This window comes from Aspergillus melleus, assembly GCF_016097325.1.
Source record: "Aspergillus melleus strain CBS 546.65 chromosome Unknown contig7, whole genome shotgun sequence".
Classification (NCBI taxonomy): Eukaryota; Fungi; Ascomycota; class Eurotiomycetes; order Eurotiales; family Aspergillaceae; genus Aspergillus; species Aspergillus melleus.
Window position 1 is genome coordinate 364,597 of NW_025763376.1, and position 18,967 is coordinate 383,563.

General features: G+C 50.3%; 10 protein-coding genes across 10 annotated transcripts; 3 read left to right on the forward strand and 7 right to left on the reverse strand.

The window, feature by feature from the left end:
- Positions 1-503: 503 nt before the first annotated feature.
- Positions 504-1,854, forward strand: LDX57_011087 (putative voltage-gated K+ channel beta subunit (KCNAB); the record flags this gene model as incomplete). Its single annotated transcript, XM_046092833.1, has 5 exons — positions 504-598; positions 671-693; positions 753-819; positions 866-953; positions 1,015-1,854. The coding sequence occupies 5 exons, from the start codon at positions 504-506 to the stop codon at positions 1,852-1,854; spliced, it is 1,113 nt and encodes a 370-aa protein (XP_045948811.1).
- A 285-nt stretch (positions 1,855-2,139) lies between these two features.
- Positions 2,140-2,499, forward strand: LDX57_011088 (uncharacterized protein; the record flags this gene model as incomplete). Its single annotated transcript, XM_046092834.1, has 1 exon — positions 2,140-2,499. The coding sequence occupies one exon, from the start codon at positions 2,140-2,142 to the stop codon at positions 2,497-2,499; it is 360 nt and encodes a 119-aa protein (XP_045948812.1).
- A 735-nt stretch (positions 2,500-3,234) lies between these two features.
- On the reverse strand, positions 3,235-4,222 carry LDX57_011089 (uncharacterized protein). Its single transcript, XM_046092835.1, has 2 exons — positions 3,977-4,222; positions 3,235-3,918 (listed from the first exon to the last, which is right to left on the reverse strand). The coding sequence occupies exons 1-2, from the start codon at positions 4,172-4,174 to the stop codon at positions 3,265-3,267; spliced, it is 852 nt and encodes a 283-aa protein (XP_045948813.1). The 5' UTR covers positions 4,175-4,222; the 3' UTR covers positions 3,235-3,264.
- A 666-nt stretch (positions 4,223-4,888) lies between these two features.
- LDX57_011090 (NmrA/HSCARG family protein) lies at positions 4,889-5,848 on the reverse strand (the record flags this gene model as incomplete). Its single annotated transcript, XM_046092836.1, has 1 exon — positions 4,889-5,848. One exon carries the CDS (start codon positions 5,846-5,848, stop codon positions 4,889-4,891), a length of 960 nt encoding a protein of 319 aa, XP_045948814.1.
- A 1,484-nt stretch (positions 5,849-7,332) lies between these two features.
- LDX57_011091 (uncharacterized protein) lies at positions 7,333-8,067 on the forward strand (the record flags this gene model as incomplete). The annotated part of the gene is made up of 1 exon (XM_046092837.1): positions 7,333-8,067. One exon carries the CDS (start codon positions 7,333-7,335, stop codon positions 8,065-8,067), a length of 735 nt encoding a protein of 244 aa, XP_045948815.1.
- Positions 8,068-8,150: 83 nt separating this feature from the next.
- On the reverse strand, positions 8,151-9,993 carry LDX57_011092 (MFS transporter; the record flags this gene model as incomplete). Its single annotated transcript, XM_046092838.1, has 5 exons — positions 8,151-9,158; positions 9,213-9,283; positions 9,343-9,355; positions 9,406-9,778; positions 9,827-9,993. The coding sequence occupies 5 exons, from the start codon at positions 9,991-9,993 to the stop codon at positions 8,322-8,324; spliced, it is 1,461 nt and encodes a 486-aa protein (XP_045948816.1). The 3' UTR covers positions 8,151-8,321.
- A 1,145-nt stretch (positions 9,994-11,138) lies between these two features.
- On the reverse strand, positions 11,139-12,565 carry LDX57_011093 (MCT family MFS transporter; the record flags this gene model as incomplete). The annotated part of the gene is made up of 2 exons (XM_046092839.1): positions 11,387-12,565; positions 11,139-11,310 (listed from the first exon to the last, which is right to left on the reverse strand). Exons 1-2 carry the CDS (start codon positions 12,490-12,492, stop codon positions 11,139-11,141), a joined length of 1,278 nt encoding a protein of 425 aa, XP_045948817.1. The 5' UTR covers positions 12,493-12,565.
- Positions 12,566-15,786: 3,221 nt separating this feature from the next.
- DAL81_2 (fungal specific transcription factor domain-containing protein) lies at positions 15,787-16,830 on the reverse strand (the record flags this gene model as incomplete). The annotated part of the gene is made up of 1 exon (XM_046092840.1): positions 15,787-16,830. One exon carries the CDS (start codon positions 16,828-16,830, stop codon positions 15,787-15,789), a length of 1,044 nt encoding a protein of 347 aa, XP_045948818.1.
- Positions 16,831-16,899: 69 nt separating this feature from the next.
- DAL81_3 (fungal specific transcription factor domain-containing protein) lies at positions 16,900-17,142 on the reverse strand (the record flags this gene model as incomplete). Its single annotated transcript, XM_046092841.1, has 1 exon — positions 16,900-17,142. The coding sequence occupies one exon, from the start codon at positions 17,140-17,142 to the stop codon at positions 16,900-16,902; it is 243 nt and encodes an 80-aa protein (XP_045948819.1).
- Positions 17,143-18,025: 883 nt separating this feature from the next.
- Positions 18,026-18,771, reverse strand: LDX57_011096 (glutathione S-transferase family protein; the record flags this gene model as incomplete). The annotated part of the gene is made up of 2 exons (XM_046092842.1): positions 18,026-18,643; positions 18,718-18,771. 2 exons carry the CDS (start codon positions 18,769-18,771, stop codon positions 18,026-18,028), a joined length of 672 nt encoding a protein of 223 aa, XP_045948820.1.
- Positions 18,772-18,967: the final 196 nt, after the last annotated feature.

Consider the following 18,967-nt stretch of genomic DNA (forward strand, 5'->3'; position numbering starts at 1 on the left):
TTCAGAGCTCCCAAGTTCCTTCTGCTTCCTATCCAGGTTCATATACCACAAGGCGATAACATCCTGTACTCAACGCAACAATCACGCTTTTCAACCCGCTATCACCCATTGGGTAAGCGTGCTTCAATCCTGGCAGGACTAGAACAGTTCGAGACTAAAGAGCAGACCCTCCGAGTATTCCTCCGAGGCCCAAACCCGCCGAAGCCCCGCGTTTACACGTTCAGGCAAATGTGCCATAATGATTGGTGCTGGTGGAAAGAGCGGACCCAAGCACCTTGTGAGCCTGCATTCATTCGCCAGTCTGCTTGGGCCAGTTTCTAGTCGACCAATGGTGTTTGATGCGGGATTGAGCTGCAAAAGCGAAGCGTAAAAGCTGTCGCGGGCAGAGGTTTAAAATGAGGCGTGACCCCTCACTGTCCTTCAAAAGCATCGACTTCATCCTACGCAGCTGGACCATCTTGCAATCAATCGGACTAGCTCGTTGAACTGCTGCACGAACAACAATGGCGTGGCCTAACAAGAACAGAGATATGCTTTACCGACGGGTCGGCAACTCCGGCTTGCATGTCTCCGCGATAGGTCTAGGAGGGTGGTTGACGTGAGTGTCCTGCTACCTGCGTCGCACGACAAGAAGAGCAACCAAATACTGACATCCTGCTTCTACCGAAAGGTTTGGTGGTCATGTCGAGAACGGTACAGGTCACACTCCAAATGGCAGATGTCGGTCATACTAACCCGACAATCTGCTGCAGAGACGACTTTCAATTGCATGAAACAAGCCTATGACTGCGGAGTCAACTTCTTCGACACAGCCGAAAGGTATACGCGATCAGCCATCTCGCAAGTATTTGGGCTAACGGTTTAGCTATGCTGGTGGTCAATCTGAAATCATCATGGGGCAAGCTATAAAGAAATTTGGCTGGAAGAGAAGCGACCTCGTTATTAGCACCAAGGTTAGTTCGCCGTCTTTACATGTCAATGGTCAACGAACATTAATTCGGACGATCTTGTTAGCTGAACTGGGGCCTTGCGAACGGTGAAATCCTGATCAATAACCACGGCCTTTCGAGGAAACACATCATCGAAGGAACAAGGGCGTCTCTTGGTCGCCTCCAGCTCGAATATGTTGATATCATCTATGCTCATCGTCCGGACCGGCTCACACCTATGGAAGAAACCGTGCGCGCCTTCAACTATGTGATTGAAAAAGGCTGGGCCTTCTACTGGGGAACATCCGAATGGTCGGCGGATGAGATCGCCGAAGCCTGTGGAATCGCGAAGTCGCTGGGGCTGATTGCACCCATTGTCGAACAACCTCTGTATAACATGCTGGATCGCGGAAGGGTCGAGGGACAGTTCCAGCGATTGTACTCCCGTTACGGAATCGGGCTGACCACTTTCTCGCCGCTGAAGATGGGACTTCTGAGCGGCAAATACAATGATGCGACAGCCGAGCCTCCGGCAGGCTCGAGGTTTGCTGAAAGTAACGACAAGTTCGCAAGCTCTGTTCGAAAGGATTGGGAAAATGAGCAATGGGCAGGTACCATTAAGAAGATCGTGGGCTTGAAGGTATGTGAAAGACCCAACCATCCGACGGATGGAATTCAGGGTATTTACTGGAATGTACAGGAACTGGCGGACAAATTTGGTGTCAAGTTGTCTCAACTAGCACTTGCATGGTGCTTGAAGAACGAAAACGTTTCATCTGTCATCACGGGTGCCTCGCGACCGGAACAAGTCGTTGACAACGTTGAAAGTCTGAAGCTATTGCCCAAGCTAACGCCGGAGATCATGGCAGAGATCGACACGTTCCTGCAAAATAAGCCAGCTGGGGATCCTGCTCGCCAAGATTAGTTTATGTTGGCTGGATAATTGTCCAGAAAGATGACCGAGAATACCGTAGACGAGCTCCAATGATGCAATCATCCTCATCCATTCAAATCTCCTTTTCATCCAATCGAACATAATATGATGTCAAAGGATAACTCATGCCGAATATCTGTGAACCGTCAGCATAAGGTAGACCCTTTCCCCGCGCACCAATACAGCCATACCAGGCAGGAGGCAAGAACGTAGCACAAACCAAACGCGCCTCGATCCCACCTCACCACCGCACCTTCCTCCTATGTATATCCATCAATGCACGCTTCGCCTCTCTCTCCTCCGTCTCCATCATCTCTCTTCTCGCTTTCTCCCTCATTTCTTCCTTTTGAAGGCAATCCCTACACTCCCCCATCACCGACCTCCCCACCACATCTCTCACCCCCAACCGAAAGTCATGACAACTCAAGCAAATCACATACGAGACACCTCGCACGACAATCTGCGCCCCAGGCCCATACCTCGGCTGCCCGACCCTCGGCTTCAGCCCACAATCGACACAGAATCGTTTACCCGCATCGCGACCATACCTCCCTCGTCGACGATGAACCATGCGGTCTGCGAACTCAGTTCTCGGGCGCAGTCGCAGACAGTACCGACATGCAAATACATCCTTGATGGCGGCGAAGTCTGTGTTCTCGGCGTCGATAAGCGCGTTGTGGTTGAGGCGCGGAATGAGGGTGTGGAAATAAGTGCAGGTGAGTTTTAGGTGGATGACCTCGGGGAAGAGGAGCAGGTTGAGGATTAGAAGGTGGATTTCAGTAGGGAGCGACATGAAAAGGGATGTGTTTGGATCTTTGCTATCCATTGTGAGATGCATCACTTGTAGAGAGCTTGGTTGTTGTTGAATTTGATAATTATGGGGGGAAAGGTTGATGGTGTGGGGATGCGGAGATGGGGAAGATGAGGTCATTCAAAACCTGGGCCGTTGGGTTGCCTGTTTCGGAATTGCCCTGATCGCTGGAATGGGACGCAGCGAACTTTTGCCTAGTAAGCAGTAAGAATGGAGTTGGCTTGATGGAAGATGGCCATCTGTTTCAGTTATAAGCTGTGTGACGTGCGTTGTTTCGTTTTGGTCCAGCACGTGTCCAAATATACATCCATATACATTGAATAAACATCTACTTCAGCGACTATACTACGCTTTCTGGGTGTGAGAAGTGGACTTTAACCATCGGTTCAGCATTCTACATGAGACTAGAAAAGGCAATAGTCAACACAAACTTCCTTCGATATATATTACTAAAAATCTGGTATATGTCCAACAACCTCGAGGTACAAGGAAGACATGAACATTCTCTGAAGAACAAAGCAAACTCACAAAAAGCATGCCTACCAACTAAAACAGGGTCCTCATGACGCAGTCTCTCCCATTTTCCTCATCTACTGCATCTCCCTCTTTGCCTTCTTCTGTTCCATCTCCTCCTGCGTCGGCAACCTAAACCCCGTCCTATTCAACTTATCCTTCAACCTGCGCGCATGCGCAATCATCAACGGAAACTCACCCTTCTCCAACGCAGCCCAAAACGGCCACAAATACTCGTGAAAGTCCGCCTGGCCCAGGAACCCTCTCGGTCCCTGCCCGCACTGTTTCAAATACCCCAACCGTAACATATACCCCCGAATCACCGTCTCCCGCTCTATGTCTACATCCCGAGCAGTCTGAAGAATCAGGGCCTCGGCGAAACGGACCGGTGCGAGAAGTCGAAACGGATACAGTTCGTCGGGGAGAGGCGCAAAAGCAGCCGGACTGCCGCCCAGCCTGGGGTCGTTGCTGAGCATGAAATCGGGATCGTTAGGCGCGGGTGATGTGTTAGGCGGGAGATGGAGTCTCGCAGCCAGAGCGGTTTGTTTGCGGAGGGAGATTACCTCGTCGACGCGGCTGATGTGGTGGAAGTGGATTGTGGGGAGGGGCTTGAAGGGGAATTCTTCGAACATGTGGCATGCGGATTCGGCGGCGCAGGATTTGAATCCGACGGTTGAGAGGGCTTTTTGGGCTTCGATAATGAGATGGTCTGGATTGACGAATTCGAATTCCTGGGAAAAGGTTGTTAGTTTAGCGAGGAGATGAAGAGTGTGAATGGGGTGAGTTTACCAAGTGATTTCGTGTTTCCGTCAACGGGGATTTCTCGATCCAGTCCCAGACAAAGCTTGGGATTTGGGCGTCATCGAAAAGTCGAGCTATTTCCGATGCTAGCTGAGGCCCTAGGCGCTGGCCGGGGAGCTCATAGGGAATGTCCCTTTTCGACTCTTGGGCTCGAGGCCGCGGCTGCTTTGATCTATGCCAGGACATCGTGGAATAGAATGGGCATGGAAATTTGACAACCAGATCGAACAGGGAAGATTGTCACTTTAAATAGGGCTGACTTATTTGCTCTTTTGGGGTTTCCCACCGAAACAAAGACATTATCGGGACATGTTTAACGAAAGGCCATTGTTCATTCTTTGATACTGCTTGTCACTAAGCTCGACGTTCCATATCTCTTACATTTCCAAAAAGGAACATGAACGGTTTCTCCACACATTGCTGAGAATATAAGATTATATCCCTTGGTATCTGAGGCAGTCGCCTAGGTATTTACATCTAGAACTAGATTGCATGGAAAGTTCACTAGACTCACAATATTGATACAAGATCGTCGAGCCACCTGGCCCTGACTGAAACAAAGAACAATATAGACTACAATGGACTTTCCACGGGAGATATTCGTTAATAATTGGTTGTGCAAATAGAAGGAAAGGCTCAGACGATTAAGCAAATACTGAATCAAGATCAGATATTTATCCAAGAAATATCCTGCAAAGACCATCCGTCATCTGATATCAACTAGCAGCTCAAACCTCCCTATCAAGACCCATATGTACGATTACGAAATTGGCAGACTCGCTCGACAAGCGAGAAAGTAATCGATCATTCTGTAGAGTTCGATTGTCGGTCCGATCAGCCACGTGAGTCTATACTAGACAATATTTTGAATTGCGGACACCAGGTTGTGAGAAACGGCATTTATACAGCAGACGTAGCGTAGGTCGGATCTTGACCAAAGGTCCGCAGGATGACGCCCCGCTGGTTCTGCAGATATTGGGAAAAGCTGGTCATTTGAATCTGATAATTGTCCAATTCCTCGAAATTGACCTGATATCCGACGTCATTGGCCCACAAATCCGCCCAAATTCTCGGGTTTCTAGCAGCAATCCGCTCTGCTTCATCCTTGGAATAAAACTGTAGACCGACTTCCTTCCCACTCGCGTGGCTTAGTGCACGCACGATCTCGGCCGGGCTGAGGCTCTCGACGCCGAGGTCAATCTCATGGCCATGGAAACGAGAAGGCTCGAGAATGGCGGCTGTCGCAAACTTGCCGACATCATCCGAATCAACCACAGTCATGCGAGTGTCGGGATGGTATGCTGTTAGAAATGTGTGACTGGCCACCAGTTCCGGGAACATGAACGAGACTTTGGGTTGATGGTAGTTGTCCATCAGAAATGCTGGTCGTAAGATAGTCCAGTGTTGGAACCCGGCGCTGCGCACCATCTTCTCGATCTGGTCTTTGTTGGTCCAGTACCATGCCAGCGGATACTCCGGACCCCAGTTCGGAAAGGTCTCATGTTTTCCGGTCATTGTCACGCTGCTGTAGACCATAGTTGTGACAGAGCCGGCGGCTTTGGCAGCATCAATGATGTTTTTGGCATAGGTGACCTCAAGGCTAGGATCCCGCGGACTAGGTAGGACGTTAAGAAAGACGGCATTTGCACGCGACATCGCAGCCTTCAAAACTGCGATGTCATCAAAGCTTCCTTGAAACAATCGTGCTCCCCGAGCCTGAAGATCAATGGCAGCTTGTGAGGACGTATCCCGAACGAGGGCATGAACCTGGGCTCCGGCATCCAGGAGCTGACGTGCAGTAGCTCCGCCTTGAGCGCCGGTAGCTCCGGTCACAAACGCGACAGCTGGGTCCGGTTGCATAATGAGTATGCAGAGCTTTCGAGAGAACTGTAGCGAAACGAAAGCTACCCACAAGAACAAAATGGAAGTAGGTTGAAGAAGAAATGGGGTTGAGTACTGTGAATAGCATGCGAGAAGGCGCAGGTTGTAGGGGCCTTTTATAGCTCTTCATCGTGACTATCTAGCCCATTCTTGGGTTATCACTGTCCGGTATAGAAGTAACCGATAGAAGCTCGAAGTGCATACTCTTTGTGGGAATGGCCAAGCTGTAAGAAGGGTGGATACGCGCCATTCCCGAATGGGTATGCAGCTCGAGAGAATTACTAATTGGCTTTGGCAATTGATGACCAATTTGCCTCCTTCATCTCCAGAAGACTTGAGAGACGAAGTTATCACTGCGTTCCCTATCGTACAGGGCGTAGCAATACCCACCATACTCTGCCCGGTTGTGCCGCCTATCCCTGTTGGCGCTATGGTTTATTGTGGGAGGCCGAGTAAAGCCTGTGCCGAATGCAGAGTGAAGAGGAGAAGAGTACGTTCTCCATCCCGAGCTTCAAGTGAATTCCGTATCGGTCCTAATACAACGCCTGTCTGGAACAGTGCGATCTGCGGAAGCCATCGTGTGGTCAATGTCTTAGAGCAGGCATACACTGTACTGGGTTCCGGGACATCCGATCTCTTCTCTTCCGTGATCAGAGCGTCCAGGTCAAACACAAGAGCAAGACTCGCACTGCTCCACCTATCAGCATTGCGAGCACAACCACTAATGCCGGCAGATCGAGGTCTAAGCCCTCCAAAAACTACCAGAATAGACTGATTATCCCCCTGATTAGCCCACCATTGCGGTCCTCGCCTTTCAGCAGTTCGTTGCTGTTTGACAATCAGGCCTTCCAATTCTTTATACATCACTATCTCGAGAAGGCCAACCCACTGTCTGGGGACAAGCCTAGCTGCTTTGCAACTGTCTTCTCCGAGGCACCCGTACAAGGGTATCTTCCTAATGCTGTGTATGCGGTAGGCATAGCCAGTCTGGCAAATCTACATCACTCAACTCGACTTCGGCACGCAGCCCATGAGAAATACTCGCTGGTAATCCGCGACATAAGGCTAGCACTGATGGATCGCAGCCACGCAACGTCGGACCAGATGCTGGTGGCCGTGATGCTCTTAAACTTGTAGGAGGTCAGTATTGAATGTCGCATGTCCCGGCCATCCGTAATGCCGGCCACTGACCACAACGGCAGACAGTAACCTGTGACGCCATTAGCCCTAACTCATGGAATCAACATGCAAAAGGCGCGTCGGCCATACTACAGCTCCGGGGTCTCGAGCAGTTGCAGGACGCGATAGGCCGGAATATCTTCTCGCATTTACGTGATGAAATTGTGGGTCTTTTTGTTGCTCTCCTCCGGAGCTACCTAGAGCAAACTTGCTTTCTAACACCCTATCAGCTTATTGATTGTCTTCAAGAGCGAAAGGCTGTTCCCAGTACGCTAGTCAATTGGATGGTCCAGGCTCGAAAGTTCGAAAGTGTTCTAGACAAGCCATCTGGTGAACTCGCGGACATAATAATTAGAACCTGCGCTCTGTTTTCCAAGGACAACGAATCTTCTGCGGACTCAGCTATCTTCCCGGAAGAGTCCATCTCAACTATCCTATCCATTGATCAAGACTTAGAAGCGTGGTCGACAAGCTACGAAGAGAAGTATATGGGTCCACCAGAACCTAAAGAGTCTACTCGCGATACCTATCTCTCCTCCCATCTCAAACATCACCGTATCTCCTCAAGCCCCTCAAATTTCCATACCCACAATCTCTGCTCTAGTGCTCGAATCATCCTGCACGAGAAAGCCAGAAACCTCGCGCGCCGACCCGTGGGCTCTAGTCTGGTTTCATCCTCCAACCTCCCATCCACTATCCCAGACTCATATCATCATCTTCGTACCGTCTCCGAAAAAGCCACTAAAAGCAGCGTTAGGAGCATATGCGATGCTTTTGCCCAAGTCCGACAATCCTTTTCAAGCAGGCAGGACACAACGCACGATATTCGGGCAGGTTGCTTTACGGCTCTTATTTGGCCGCTGTTCCTTGCGGGTACGACCTACATCACCTTGCCCAGCCAGCGCGACTGGATTGCGCAGCAGCTGAGAGAGATCGGAGACTTGACCGGTGTTCAACGGGCGCGGGTGGCGGCTTCGTTAGTACATAACAGCAGTATGGCCGATGGGTCAGTCCGTTGATAGTTCAGTTCTACGACGGCTGGCCGCGATGAGATCTGAATCAAATGGATCATCGGTCGAATATCGGTGCTAAGGATCGGAAACTGTAAATCATTTGTGCACATGGAATATGTATTCTTGTTCTTTATGGGTACTGGATTCATTCGAATACCTACGTCATACAAACCTTAAGATGACAAGGAACTTTCTCCAGCTTACGGCTTACCCAGCACACACCAGGTTGTGTATGGAGTTTAGAGGACCGGACCGCAGTTTTAAGTATCGTCGCCGGAATCTCCAGAGAACTTGCCGCGCACTCGAATTCCATCGCCATATCTCATCAATAACAAAGAAGCCGGTATCAACCCAACTGCGATGAACCCCAGAAGGCTGTTGCCCCAGCCTAGACCCAGGGTATCATACAGCGGCGCTCCAGCCAACGGTATCACCGTCCCAAAGGTACTTTTGATGGCAAGGTTGGCCGCCACGGCGCTAGCCGCGTAGTAGCTGAAGCCGTCGACCAAATACAGCTGCACACTGAGCTGGACGCACATAATTCCAAAGCCGACGAAGCTGGTTCCGATAATGGGAGCGATCCAGTGCACTTTATAATGGGCAGTCCAGCCGTACCAGAACAGCCCGATCGGAAGAACGATAACACCCGCCACGAGCGTAAAGAGACGGTGCTCGGGCTTGACGGACTTACTGAGGGACTTGCGTAGTTGGATGTATCGGTCCGACAGGGATGCGATTGTCAACTGTGCGAGACACGATCCAACCCCGAGTCCGACGTACGCTAGTCCGGCGTTGCTGGCGTCGAACCCGTATGTGGATTCGAACACCCGCGTGAAACTTGTAATGCAGATGTACATGTAAGTGTAGGATACGGAATTGTAGCCCGAAGCGATGGTCACGATCGGTGCCTGTACCATCATCCGGAGTGGCCTTGTGATAGCACGTTTGATCTTCACGCTTGCAGGTTGGCCATCGTCTGTGCTCGCTCGATGCATGACGCCAGTGATTCTCTCGAGCCTTGCTGCTTCATGTCGGAGAAGAGTGGGTGCATGTGATTCTCGCTGAAACAAGAAAGCCAGAATCATGACTAGACCTCCCTGATATGTGTTAGTTTCTTCGAGTTTTGTAAGAGAGCTAAGGCAGTTACTTACGATGATGACAACCACCCATGTTGTCCATCGCCAACCAGCACCGTAAACTATGTATCCTCCAAATATAGGCCCTAACGATCGACTAGATTAGCTGGACTATCAAATTTGCCGAGATACCCGTTAATCATACCTAAAACCTGGCTCTGTAAGATGGTCAGAATGTTGCTGGTGTCGTTTGATTTATTTTACATACCAGTGAATTTCCAATAGTCCAAGCAGTCAGAGCCGTTCCACGCTCCTCGACGACCATTAAATCGGCAATGATACCACCTCCGACGGTGCTGGGCACTGAGGCCGCAATTCCCATCAGGAACCGTGCAACGATAAGCATCGGCATGTTGACTGCCGCAGCGCATAGGATAGATGAGAACAAAAAGCCGACATTGGACACATGAGTGATCAACAACCGCCCATAACATTCGCTAATAGGAGGCAATATCAACGGCCCTATTACTGAGCCAATCAGGTAGACCGTCACCATGAACGATTCAATGGAGCCGCTGGAAACATCAAATTCTTCGAGGACGTCGGGAACCCCCGGGGCAAATATAGTGGACACAATCGCGCTGCACGTTGTTAGTATCCAGTTATAGTTTGAGGCAGCTGTTGCGTACCCATTGAAGCATGTCAGTGACGTGAGTCCAATGATGAACCATTTGCGAGACTTTGACCAGTTATGGGGATGGCCCGGATCAGCGTCCCCCTTCCAGTTCACAACGGTTTTTTCATCGTCATTGTTTGTCGTTTCGGTAGTCAGGCTGCTCTGCTTTTCTTCGTCCATTTTAACGCGTTGTAGAGCAAAATGTAGAGAACAGTGGTTAAAGGCCCTGATTTGCTTCATAGCAGACTTCCGAACCCCTTCATGGATAATAAGTCCTGACCATCTCTCTTTAGCTAGTTATAGAAGACGCATTGACAACATCAATCAAGAGCCCTCACACTAATAGACGAGAAAGGGATGTTCCTATTACCCAAAGGATCGTCGTCATACCCCGGCATATGGAATGCATACCTGAAAGCCCCTTGATCAACTACTTCAGTTACACCTCGCCTCGCCCATGAGAAGATTAGCTTTAGATCCATCAATGAGTCCGACTAATGCTAAACACACCCGATTGATCTGCTCCATAATCCGCGTGTCGTACTCTCGAGGATAAAATCTCCGAACCTAATGGCAAGAAGAAACCCCTGAGATGATACGTCATGGCAACATGTGGCCCGAAGAGATGCACTATCGATCTCGTACGGGGACTAATATTGTCGAGTCGCCTCAAACTCGCTAAAACCAGCCCTGCGTAGAAGGTTCTTGCAATGCCAGCAAACCTCTTGTTTTAGTTCACAGATTATCAGTAACGATGGAGCATTTTCATGGAGAGGGATTTAATAATCGAGACCAGGTTAGGAGTTAATAGTAACCCTACGTCAGCCATTGACGATCTTACCTAGTTATATAAGGTCGGAGAATTCCACCGCTCTTACGTCTTCACCCCTTGCAGTTAGCATCCTAGTGTCTCCATTCCCGGCGGATACTGGCCATCTTGTTCCAAATTGTCGATTCCGTCGCGATCATAAATCCTCCTGCGTCGGTTCACGGAGGGTTTCGCTGTGGGTAACTGCAGGACGCGTTGTTGTGCCTGACAGATGCTTTAGCGTCATGTGAAATATCAATTGTCGATGAGGAACAATTGACGTCATGATAGGATGATCCCGATGGGAAGCTTGATGACTGGCTTGTAATGCGATATGCAGTTTGAACTGCTCGCACTGATGTGGTGAGGAAAGGAAGTGGCTGGGAAGACGACAGACGCCAAATACCAGAAGAAGAAGGCACCCGTCACATGAGCAATCTTTGCGGATCAATTATGCTAACAAAAATCTTTCTTCTATTTTTATCCAACCTCTCTATGTGCAACACTGGCGACAACCTCACGATTCTTCATACTCCACCTTCTTAACGCGTTTAGCCTGCAATATCTTCACCGCAACAAAACACACCAGCCCAGCTGCATAAGTCCCTCCTGCAAATGCAATCAAACCGAAGTATTCGCCCTTGCTCTTGTTGATAATTTCTCCTGCGATCGGAACGCCTGTTAAAGCTCTACAAACCAGTTAGAATCTTGTTGATGGAAGATTTTATTCCCATGAGAGGGCAACAGCACAAGAAGATGACTTACCCCAGACTGACTATCGTATACACGGTAGTATAAAACCGCCCATACTCCTCCGTCGGACACAATTCGCCCACACAAACCGGCACGAGACTGAGATTACTCCCGCTAGCAAAACCAAACACGACGGAGAAGATCACGACAGCGACAATGTTTCCGTTTGCGGGCATCCAGATACCTAGGATGGCAACGAGACAAAGAATATTGGTGATGATCAACGTGTTAAAGCGACCGATCTTATCGGCGACAATTCCCGGAAGCCAACGACCTGGGAACGAGCCCGCGTTGAGAAAAACGACCATCAGGTATGCGAGTTTGTGCGAGATGCCGTTGGCGAGGGAATAAGAGGCAATATACTCGAGAGGAACAAAGAAGCCCCATTCGATGAAGAAGACGCCGGCTGTCGTCAAGGCGAGCAGGGGATCCTTGAGGATGGTCAGATCTGGAAGAAGGACCTTGGCCGATGTGGCCGGTTTAGGTGGTAGCCGGCCTTTCACCAAAATGCAGCCAGGAATCAGCAACACCAAGGTGATCAGGCCCACGACGCGAGTGGCCCAGGCGAATCCGAGGCGGGGCGATAGGTTTTCCAGAACGAGAGGAAAGATGACGCCGCCAACGCTACCGCCGCACATTGCCAAACCAGTGGCAGCTCCTCTCCGGCGCAGGAAGAAGTGGCCGACACTCGCGACAGGGACGATGAAGATGAACGATGTCCCCATGCCTCCGACAATACCCATCACCACGATAAAATGCCAGTATTTGCTGCAGAAACCCAACAGGATGAAGGTGAGAATGAGGAGCGCGGATCCTGTCCACATCAGTAAACGGGGTCCTTTGGCGTCGAACACGGGGCCAATCTGGATGCCGCAGAAGAATACCATGAAGTTGTACAGTCCGAAGATCCAGCCTATTTGGCCCTCACTTAGGGATTCGAGCTGGTGCGTTGATATCCATGCTTGGTAAATACCGATGCTGTTCATGAGGCCCAGGCCACCGGTGATAGCGCTGAAACTGCCGAGAACGACCAGGTTGGCGTTGAGGCCTCCTTCGGGGTAGACCTTGGAGGTGTCGACCTCCGTATCCTGGGCTTCTTTTGACATGACCGGATCCATTATTGAGAAAAAGTTTTGCTGCAGTCTGTTCAGCAAGAACACACCCAAGGCGTTGGGTCACTTTATACCTTGCCTGGTGGATCTCTTTCAAGTCCATGATAGAATTGGGCAGAAACTTGGATACCAATTACCAACTCTAATTGCCATATCGCGGAAAGGCCTCTACCAGAAATTTCTTTTTCTCCCAAACTGGTCACGGCCGCAGTATACTTCGGCATCGCATAAACCGCCGGTGGCCGACGGCCGACCAACCTTCGGCAGCGCCACATCTACTACTCTCGGCGAACCGACCAACTTCTACCCTCGTCCACGGCAAACCGCGCCAACTGCATCACAAATGCCGAGGGTTATATGGCATTGCAGATCTGCGATCGGGTGCTTCCGCACTCTTCAATAATACCGATCTTCACTTCTCGCGCGTCTCTCGGCGGATGACACATAGGTAGGTGAAAATTTCCGTTTGTATGTATAATGCCAAGATGAGCGTTTTCGTGCCTTCTATACCAGTTTCGAAACTAGATTAGGTGGCAAGGATGGGTGTATAGCTTAGATAGATCTAGAGGGTCAAGATTTACCGAATAAGCGATCCATGTTTGACATCATTCTTTTGTTCCCGATTGTTTCCTTGCTGATACCATCATAGATGCTTGGAGGTGTTGGACACAAGCACTGGACACGAGTACCGATGCCCTCCACCCAGACTATCTGTGGCTTCTCACGTTGACTTGACTGTCCGCAAGCGCGTCTTGAAAAATGCACCTCTCTACCTCCCAACCGCCGACGTGCGCTCACCGCATGTGACAGCGGCAGACGCCGATGATCCATCATAGAAAGTCCCGTATATGTGCAGTCCGGCTCAACGGCGATCACATTCTACAGCTGGCACGCCAAGCCAAAATATGCGCGCTGATAACAGGATCTATTGTAAGTCCCTGGCCGAGAATGCCGACTCCGCGAAGGGCGGCGGCTTCCACCGCCGGGCGGATGGTGTGGATTGGGCCGACCATCAAGCAGACGCGTGCATTAGAGCTCAAGCACCGTGCGTGAGGAATCGCCGTTGCCGCCATAGTCCCAGTAAGATGTGTATGTGTTTTCATGTACCTGGTCGTGCTGATCTGGTCTCGAATTAGGACACGATTCAACCTCGTCGACGCGGAGCGGGCCGGATCGGAAGTATCCTGTGATGGTCAAGGACAGGACCGGAGAAGATGGGATTGGTCCTGCTCATCAGATTTGGAGAGACGGGTAGAAAGTAACATGCGCCGGCTTGGATAAATCGACTTCGGCGACGACGGCATGCTCATCGATTACTGCGTTGGTCATACTCGGCATATCGAGGTCCAAGTGCTCGGCGACGGCACCAGCCGTGTCTCGTGCGCCGAGAAATGTTAATTTCCTTAGCAGCGGTGGAATTAGAAGATCTAGCGGGTCTAGGCTTTTCATCAATTCCTCAATAGGGACTCGTGTAGATGTGGGAGGTGGCCATCGTCGGAAGGTTCAACATCGACATGTTGACACAAGCTTATTTGCGATATCGACACCAAGGTGACAAGTTGGGGATCAGTGGCAGAGCTCGGGAATCCTTTCATAATTACTAGTTATTATAGAAGACGCTTCTACTCGTAATAGATGTTACAATCTTTCTTTCAGATCTACCTTGAACTTATATATAGCTACGCTGCTCGTTGTAAAAATAGCATCGGCTATTATCAACATACCTTGACTTTCCCCTCACCAGCTCACACTCACAATCTTCCAATATTCTTCCACTCTTTACCTTCGTGAAAGTGCCTCCGTGAAAGTGCCCCAAACCATCGAAATGTCTTCAGTCGGCCCACCTAGAGCACCAGTCCATGTCATTTCCTCGAAGAACCTCGAGTATTCTGGGATAGGAAATCATTTTCATTTTCTGGAGGACGAAATGGCGACATCTTCCCACATCCATGAAGTTCTCATCAGCATCACTAGTCCTACGCACCAGTCCCCTTTGATCGGACTGCATCACTGGAGCCCCAGACAAATACACTCATCCTACCTGTCCCCGCTCACCGTGAAACCGGAATATTTACGCGGCTATGAGGGCTTCCAGGAGCTGGGATCCTTTTGTTTGCCGAAAGAGTGTGCTTCGTCGATGGTCACCGTCCATGCGTACCTCAGCTGCTTGATACCAAAGTATGGAGAGGATATAGTTGCGCCATCGACTGAATCAGAGATTACGGCATCAATCACGGCGGGACTAGGAGCGAAAACCTGGCCGGCTTCGTCTACTGTGACAATACAACTATTCAAGATGTTGGTACGAGGCAACAGTCAAGAGGAACTTTTCACTGGGGGTGAGGTTGCGATTTGGAAATCAGTATGGCCTAAACGGAATTGACATCGGAGAGATAGCTTCTAGAATACCTGATCTTGACCTATGCCTGAATTATCATAAGGAAGTCAGCCCTGGAAGACTGTTTCTGTTGGTTCGCGGGATACCGGAAGAGAGAAAAGAGTATTTCACAGAGTGTCATGTTTCTCATACTCATTGGGAAGCTCTATACGACCCATCCTTCTACTTTTAGCTGATTGAATGTTTCGGGTGCGCCGGAACTGATTCCAGGTATTCCTTTCTCTGGCTTGTGTCTTGCTAATCACGGTGTCTTCTTATTATCGCTTTGATGGGAGGAAAATGAAGCATATCAGGAATACAATGCTTACGGTCGAAAGATGTGGCGCTTTATAACGAGATTCAGGTTGTTAGGATCGAGGTAAGCTATTAACTGCCGTCTCATCAATCCAAAACTTCTTTTTCCACTCGGCGTTGTTCATTGAGCTATGCATAAGCCTTTTAGCTGTCCCTAGAGGTCATTTAGGACAGGCGATGGATCTTTTGCGTGATCAGGATCAGTAGAACTTCCGTCATTATCGGGGTTGATAATCGAACAATGACTTCTTGCAGACCGCTGCATTGACAGGCTCTTGGTGGATGCTTTCCCAGGCTCTTAAGATTGAAGGTTGTTGGGCAAACTGACGAGAAAGAGATAACGTCCATGAAGGGCAATACGGACTTGGCCTTATTATATTCATTGTAAGGATCATACATAGTAAATTGAACATATAGTGTCATATCGCTACTGTCAAGAACACGTAAAGGGTATCATCATGTTGAACATTGATCATTAGGTGTATGTGTCATGCATAAAATGCATTTTCCATCCCTCATTTCCCCATTGAAGTAATGTTGCCAGATTATCCTTCTGACATCCCGAAAGTAGGCCTTGCCATGCTCTACCTGCAAGTAGGTCACATCACTCAAGCGAAGCGCTGGTATGTTGCAGCCTTAAAGGCCTCCAAGTCGCCAATTTCTTTGTCAAGCAACCGCAAAGCTTCACGAACGAATGGAACCCCCAATCCGCGTATTTGTAACGCCCACCGCAAACGTTCTACGTGACGAACATACTCGATAGCCTCATCACAGTCCGCACTCGTGGCCCATAGTAGTCCAGCAAAGGAGCCAATCATCGCCACCTGTGCCGGGGCGGAATATCCCCAGAATGACTGCGTGTGCTTAGGTTGTAGCATTTCCACAAGTTTTAAAGCTGAAAGAAGGCGCGCGCGAGCTGCAGTCCGGATGGTAGACCTGAGACTGGGCGGAGTGTCTGGTCGCAGGGCGCGAAGCACTGCACGATGCAAGGTGAGCTCGGCTGCCATGTGAGAGATATGCAAAGCGCCGTTGGCAGAAAGGCTTCGCACGTGTGCAGTCGTGTCCAGCTTCAAACATCCGGGTAGGTTGATGTACCACTGCCGAAGTTGCTGCGCGAAAGGCTCTGCGAGTGCCATGGTCTCAGTCGCGCCTAATCTGTCAAGTCTGCCCCCTTTCTTCGTTGCCCCGACAGAACAGAACGCATACTGCAGTTGACTGAATATTCTAGTCAGCTCGATAGCGTACAGAAACGAGACACGGCCAGTTGGCGCATTGATGCTTCCATAAGGTACATCCTCCGCCTTGATTGATATCTCATAGAAATCATCTACCGTGCAAGGCCGGACATCCCAGTCACTATCATTTTCGCCCTCCCCAGTTATGCGGTCGGAGATTAGGGATGGTCGGCCGTGACAAAGGACGCCCCATTTGTCCTGCATATAGAGGGCCCAGGCTAGACGCCGCCGTAATCCTCGCTCCCATCCCGGGATAGCCCAGTCACTACAATCGACGTGGATGCCTAATGTCTGGCCCAAGGCAACTAGCTGAGTGATAAGGGTGTTGTGTGCCCGTCTAACTTGCTGCAGCAACAACAATCCCGCTTGCAGGGTGGATAGTGTTGGCCGCTTCATATCATTCTCCATCACGCGCATCGCCAGATCTTCTAGTATCGCGATGTCCGGAGTCCTTTGTGCAGCTGCGAGTTCTTGATCGAATTGCTGTCAGTTGAGGGCTATAAGATATACCCCAGCTAGAAGTGGAGGAGAAAACTCGTGATAAGATCGCGCATACTTGTCAAGGAAGGTATCTTTGTGCAGAATCGGGAACGTAGGATGCACAATGTTGAAGTAGAGTTTCACTAAGATCGGACCCAGCGGCCGGATAATTCCTTCGATCTTATCCAGGTCCACGATGCGTTGCATCTCCAGCGCCGAATTACCGTCAGGGTAAGTCATGAAAGCCATTGATTTATCGAGGAGTCGTCGGCGGCACTCGAGCTTTGCCGGTGGGAGCAATCCTGAGCACGGCTCCAGGAGTGTTGGCTCATGGTAGCTAGACGGGCCAATGTACTCCGAATGCAGATACTCCAAACCTAGCGATCCATACGAAGCGAAGGGGTGAGCTGTACCGGTAGAATACTTGTTCCGTGCAGCCAATGTTGGGGTCGATGAGAGGGTGCTGCTGATGTGTTAGTCTTGCTGCAGCTCTGCCATCGCTAGTCTAGGGTACATACTCTGGGCCCGCGTTCCAGCCTGGCTGCAGAATGCCACTGGTTTTTGATCTTCGTGGCGTAGGTCCATGGATAAAAGTGCATTCAGTGTCCTCTTCCTCGCAAAGGGCACATCTTCCTCTGCCTATGTCACGATCGCAGCGAGATCTGCGCTGCCGACACTGGTCACACGGGCGATTGCATTTCTCAGCTCGCCTGACTTTCGGCATTGCTGAGGTCAATTATGTGAACATGAAAGGTATAAACAGAACGAGGGATTTGACAGAGATTTCGATGACATGAGACTAAACAGAAAGAAAGATGGGAGCTGATGGAAAGTGATATATGGGAGAGATAGTGAAGGATGAAGAGACACGGACAGAGAAATGAGGGTGAAGATGAGAGATGGAAGATGAGAAGAAGCATGGAGAAGAGAGAAGGGTGGAGGAGAGGAGATAGGAGGGGGAAGCGTTTGCAGCGAGCTCATCACGTGTTGGTAGTCCACCATTCACTGAACTCGAGTCATTAAACCAGTTCACAAGTAATCTCAATTTGGGTGAGTCTCAATATAACTTTTCATTTCTCATAACTCATACAAAGAACCACATTCCCTATACAATCCCATCTCATCCAACCCCTTAAGACGGAGGAGCAGAGCGCTTCTCCACGAACTTCTTCTCCCCAAACGCCTGCTTAACACCCTCCGTCTCAGTGACACGCTCATACCACGCCATCACACCGGGGAACTTAGCCCTGATCTCCGCATCAAGGGAGATCGAAAAGCCCCAGATAAACGCCGCGGCGACAGAGATATCCGCCAAGCTCAGTTTCTCGCCCTTAGCCAGCCAGGTTTGGCCGGAAAGCTGCTGCTCCAAGTGAGCCATGGAGCGCTCAATGCGAGTCAGGGCAGCGGTCTCGGTGGCCTCGTCGTACTTGTAGGTGTGGATGCCGAGACGCCAGAGACCCAGCTGCAAGACGGGGCTCAGGACCTCGCCATCTGAGAAGTCGACCCACTGGCGGATCACGGCGCGCTCGGCGGGCGTGGAGCCGAGGAGCTGCGAGGCGGCGGGACCGCTCTCGGCGATGAACTGGGTGATGGCGTTCGATTCGACGAGCTTGAGGCCGTCGGCGGTCTCGAAAGCAGGGACCTTGCCCAGGGGGAACTTGGCACGGAACTCTGGGGACACGTTGGTTTGGCCCATAGTGAAGTCGCCATGGGCGAGCTCGAGGCCATTGAGGTTGGCGGCGGCTTGGGCCTGGTTGGATGTTAGAATCAGGATACAATGGAATGTCGGAGGACTTTCAGGGGAAAAGGGAGGATAGTGCGAACCTTGACGACCCGAGAGTTGCCGGGGTAGCTGTAGATGGTGCCGAAAGGAGCCATTGTATTTGGTTGAATGATGAGTAACCGATCTATTCGAGGGAAGGAGAAACTACGGAAATGAACCTGAATATGGCCTTTAAGTAGCAATTTATAATAGCCCGGGCCTAATTCCGTCCCTTGGTTTGATTATGAAGGGAAAGACGGTGATGACAAATGGGCGCCGTGAGAGGGGCGATCCACTGTGGGGTAGAAGAGC

Excerpts from the sequence above, each read along its gene's own strand:
- LDX57_011089 (XM_046092835.1), bottom strand. The coding sequence starts at position 4,174 with ATGTCCTGGCATAGATCAAAGCAGCCGCGGCCTCGAGCCCAAGAGTCG. Across the intron at positions 3,919-3,976 it reads CGGAAACACGAAATCACTTG|GAATTCGAATTCGTCAATCC; the intron begins GTAAACTCACCC and ends ACCTTTTCCCAG.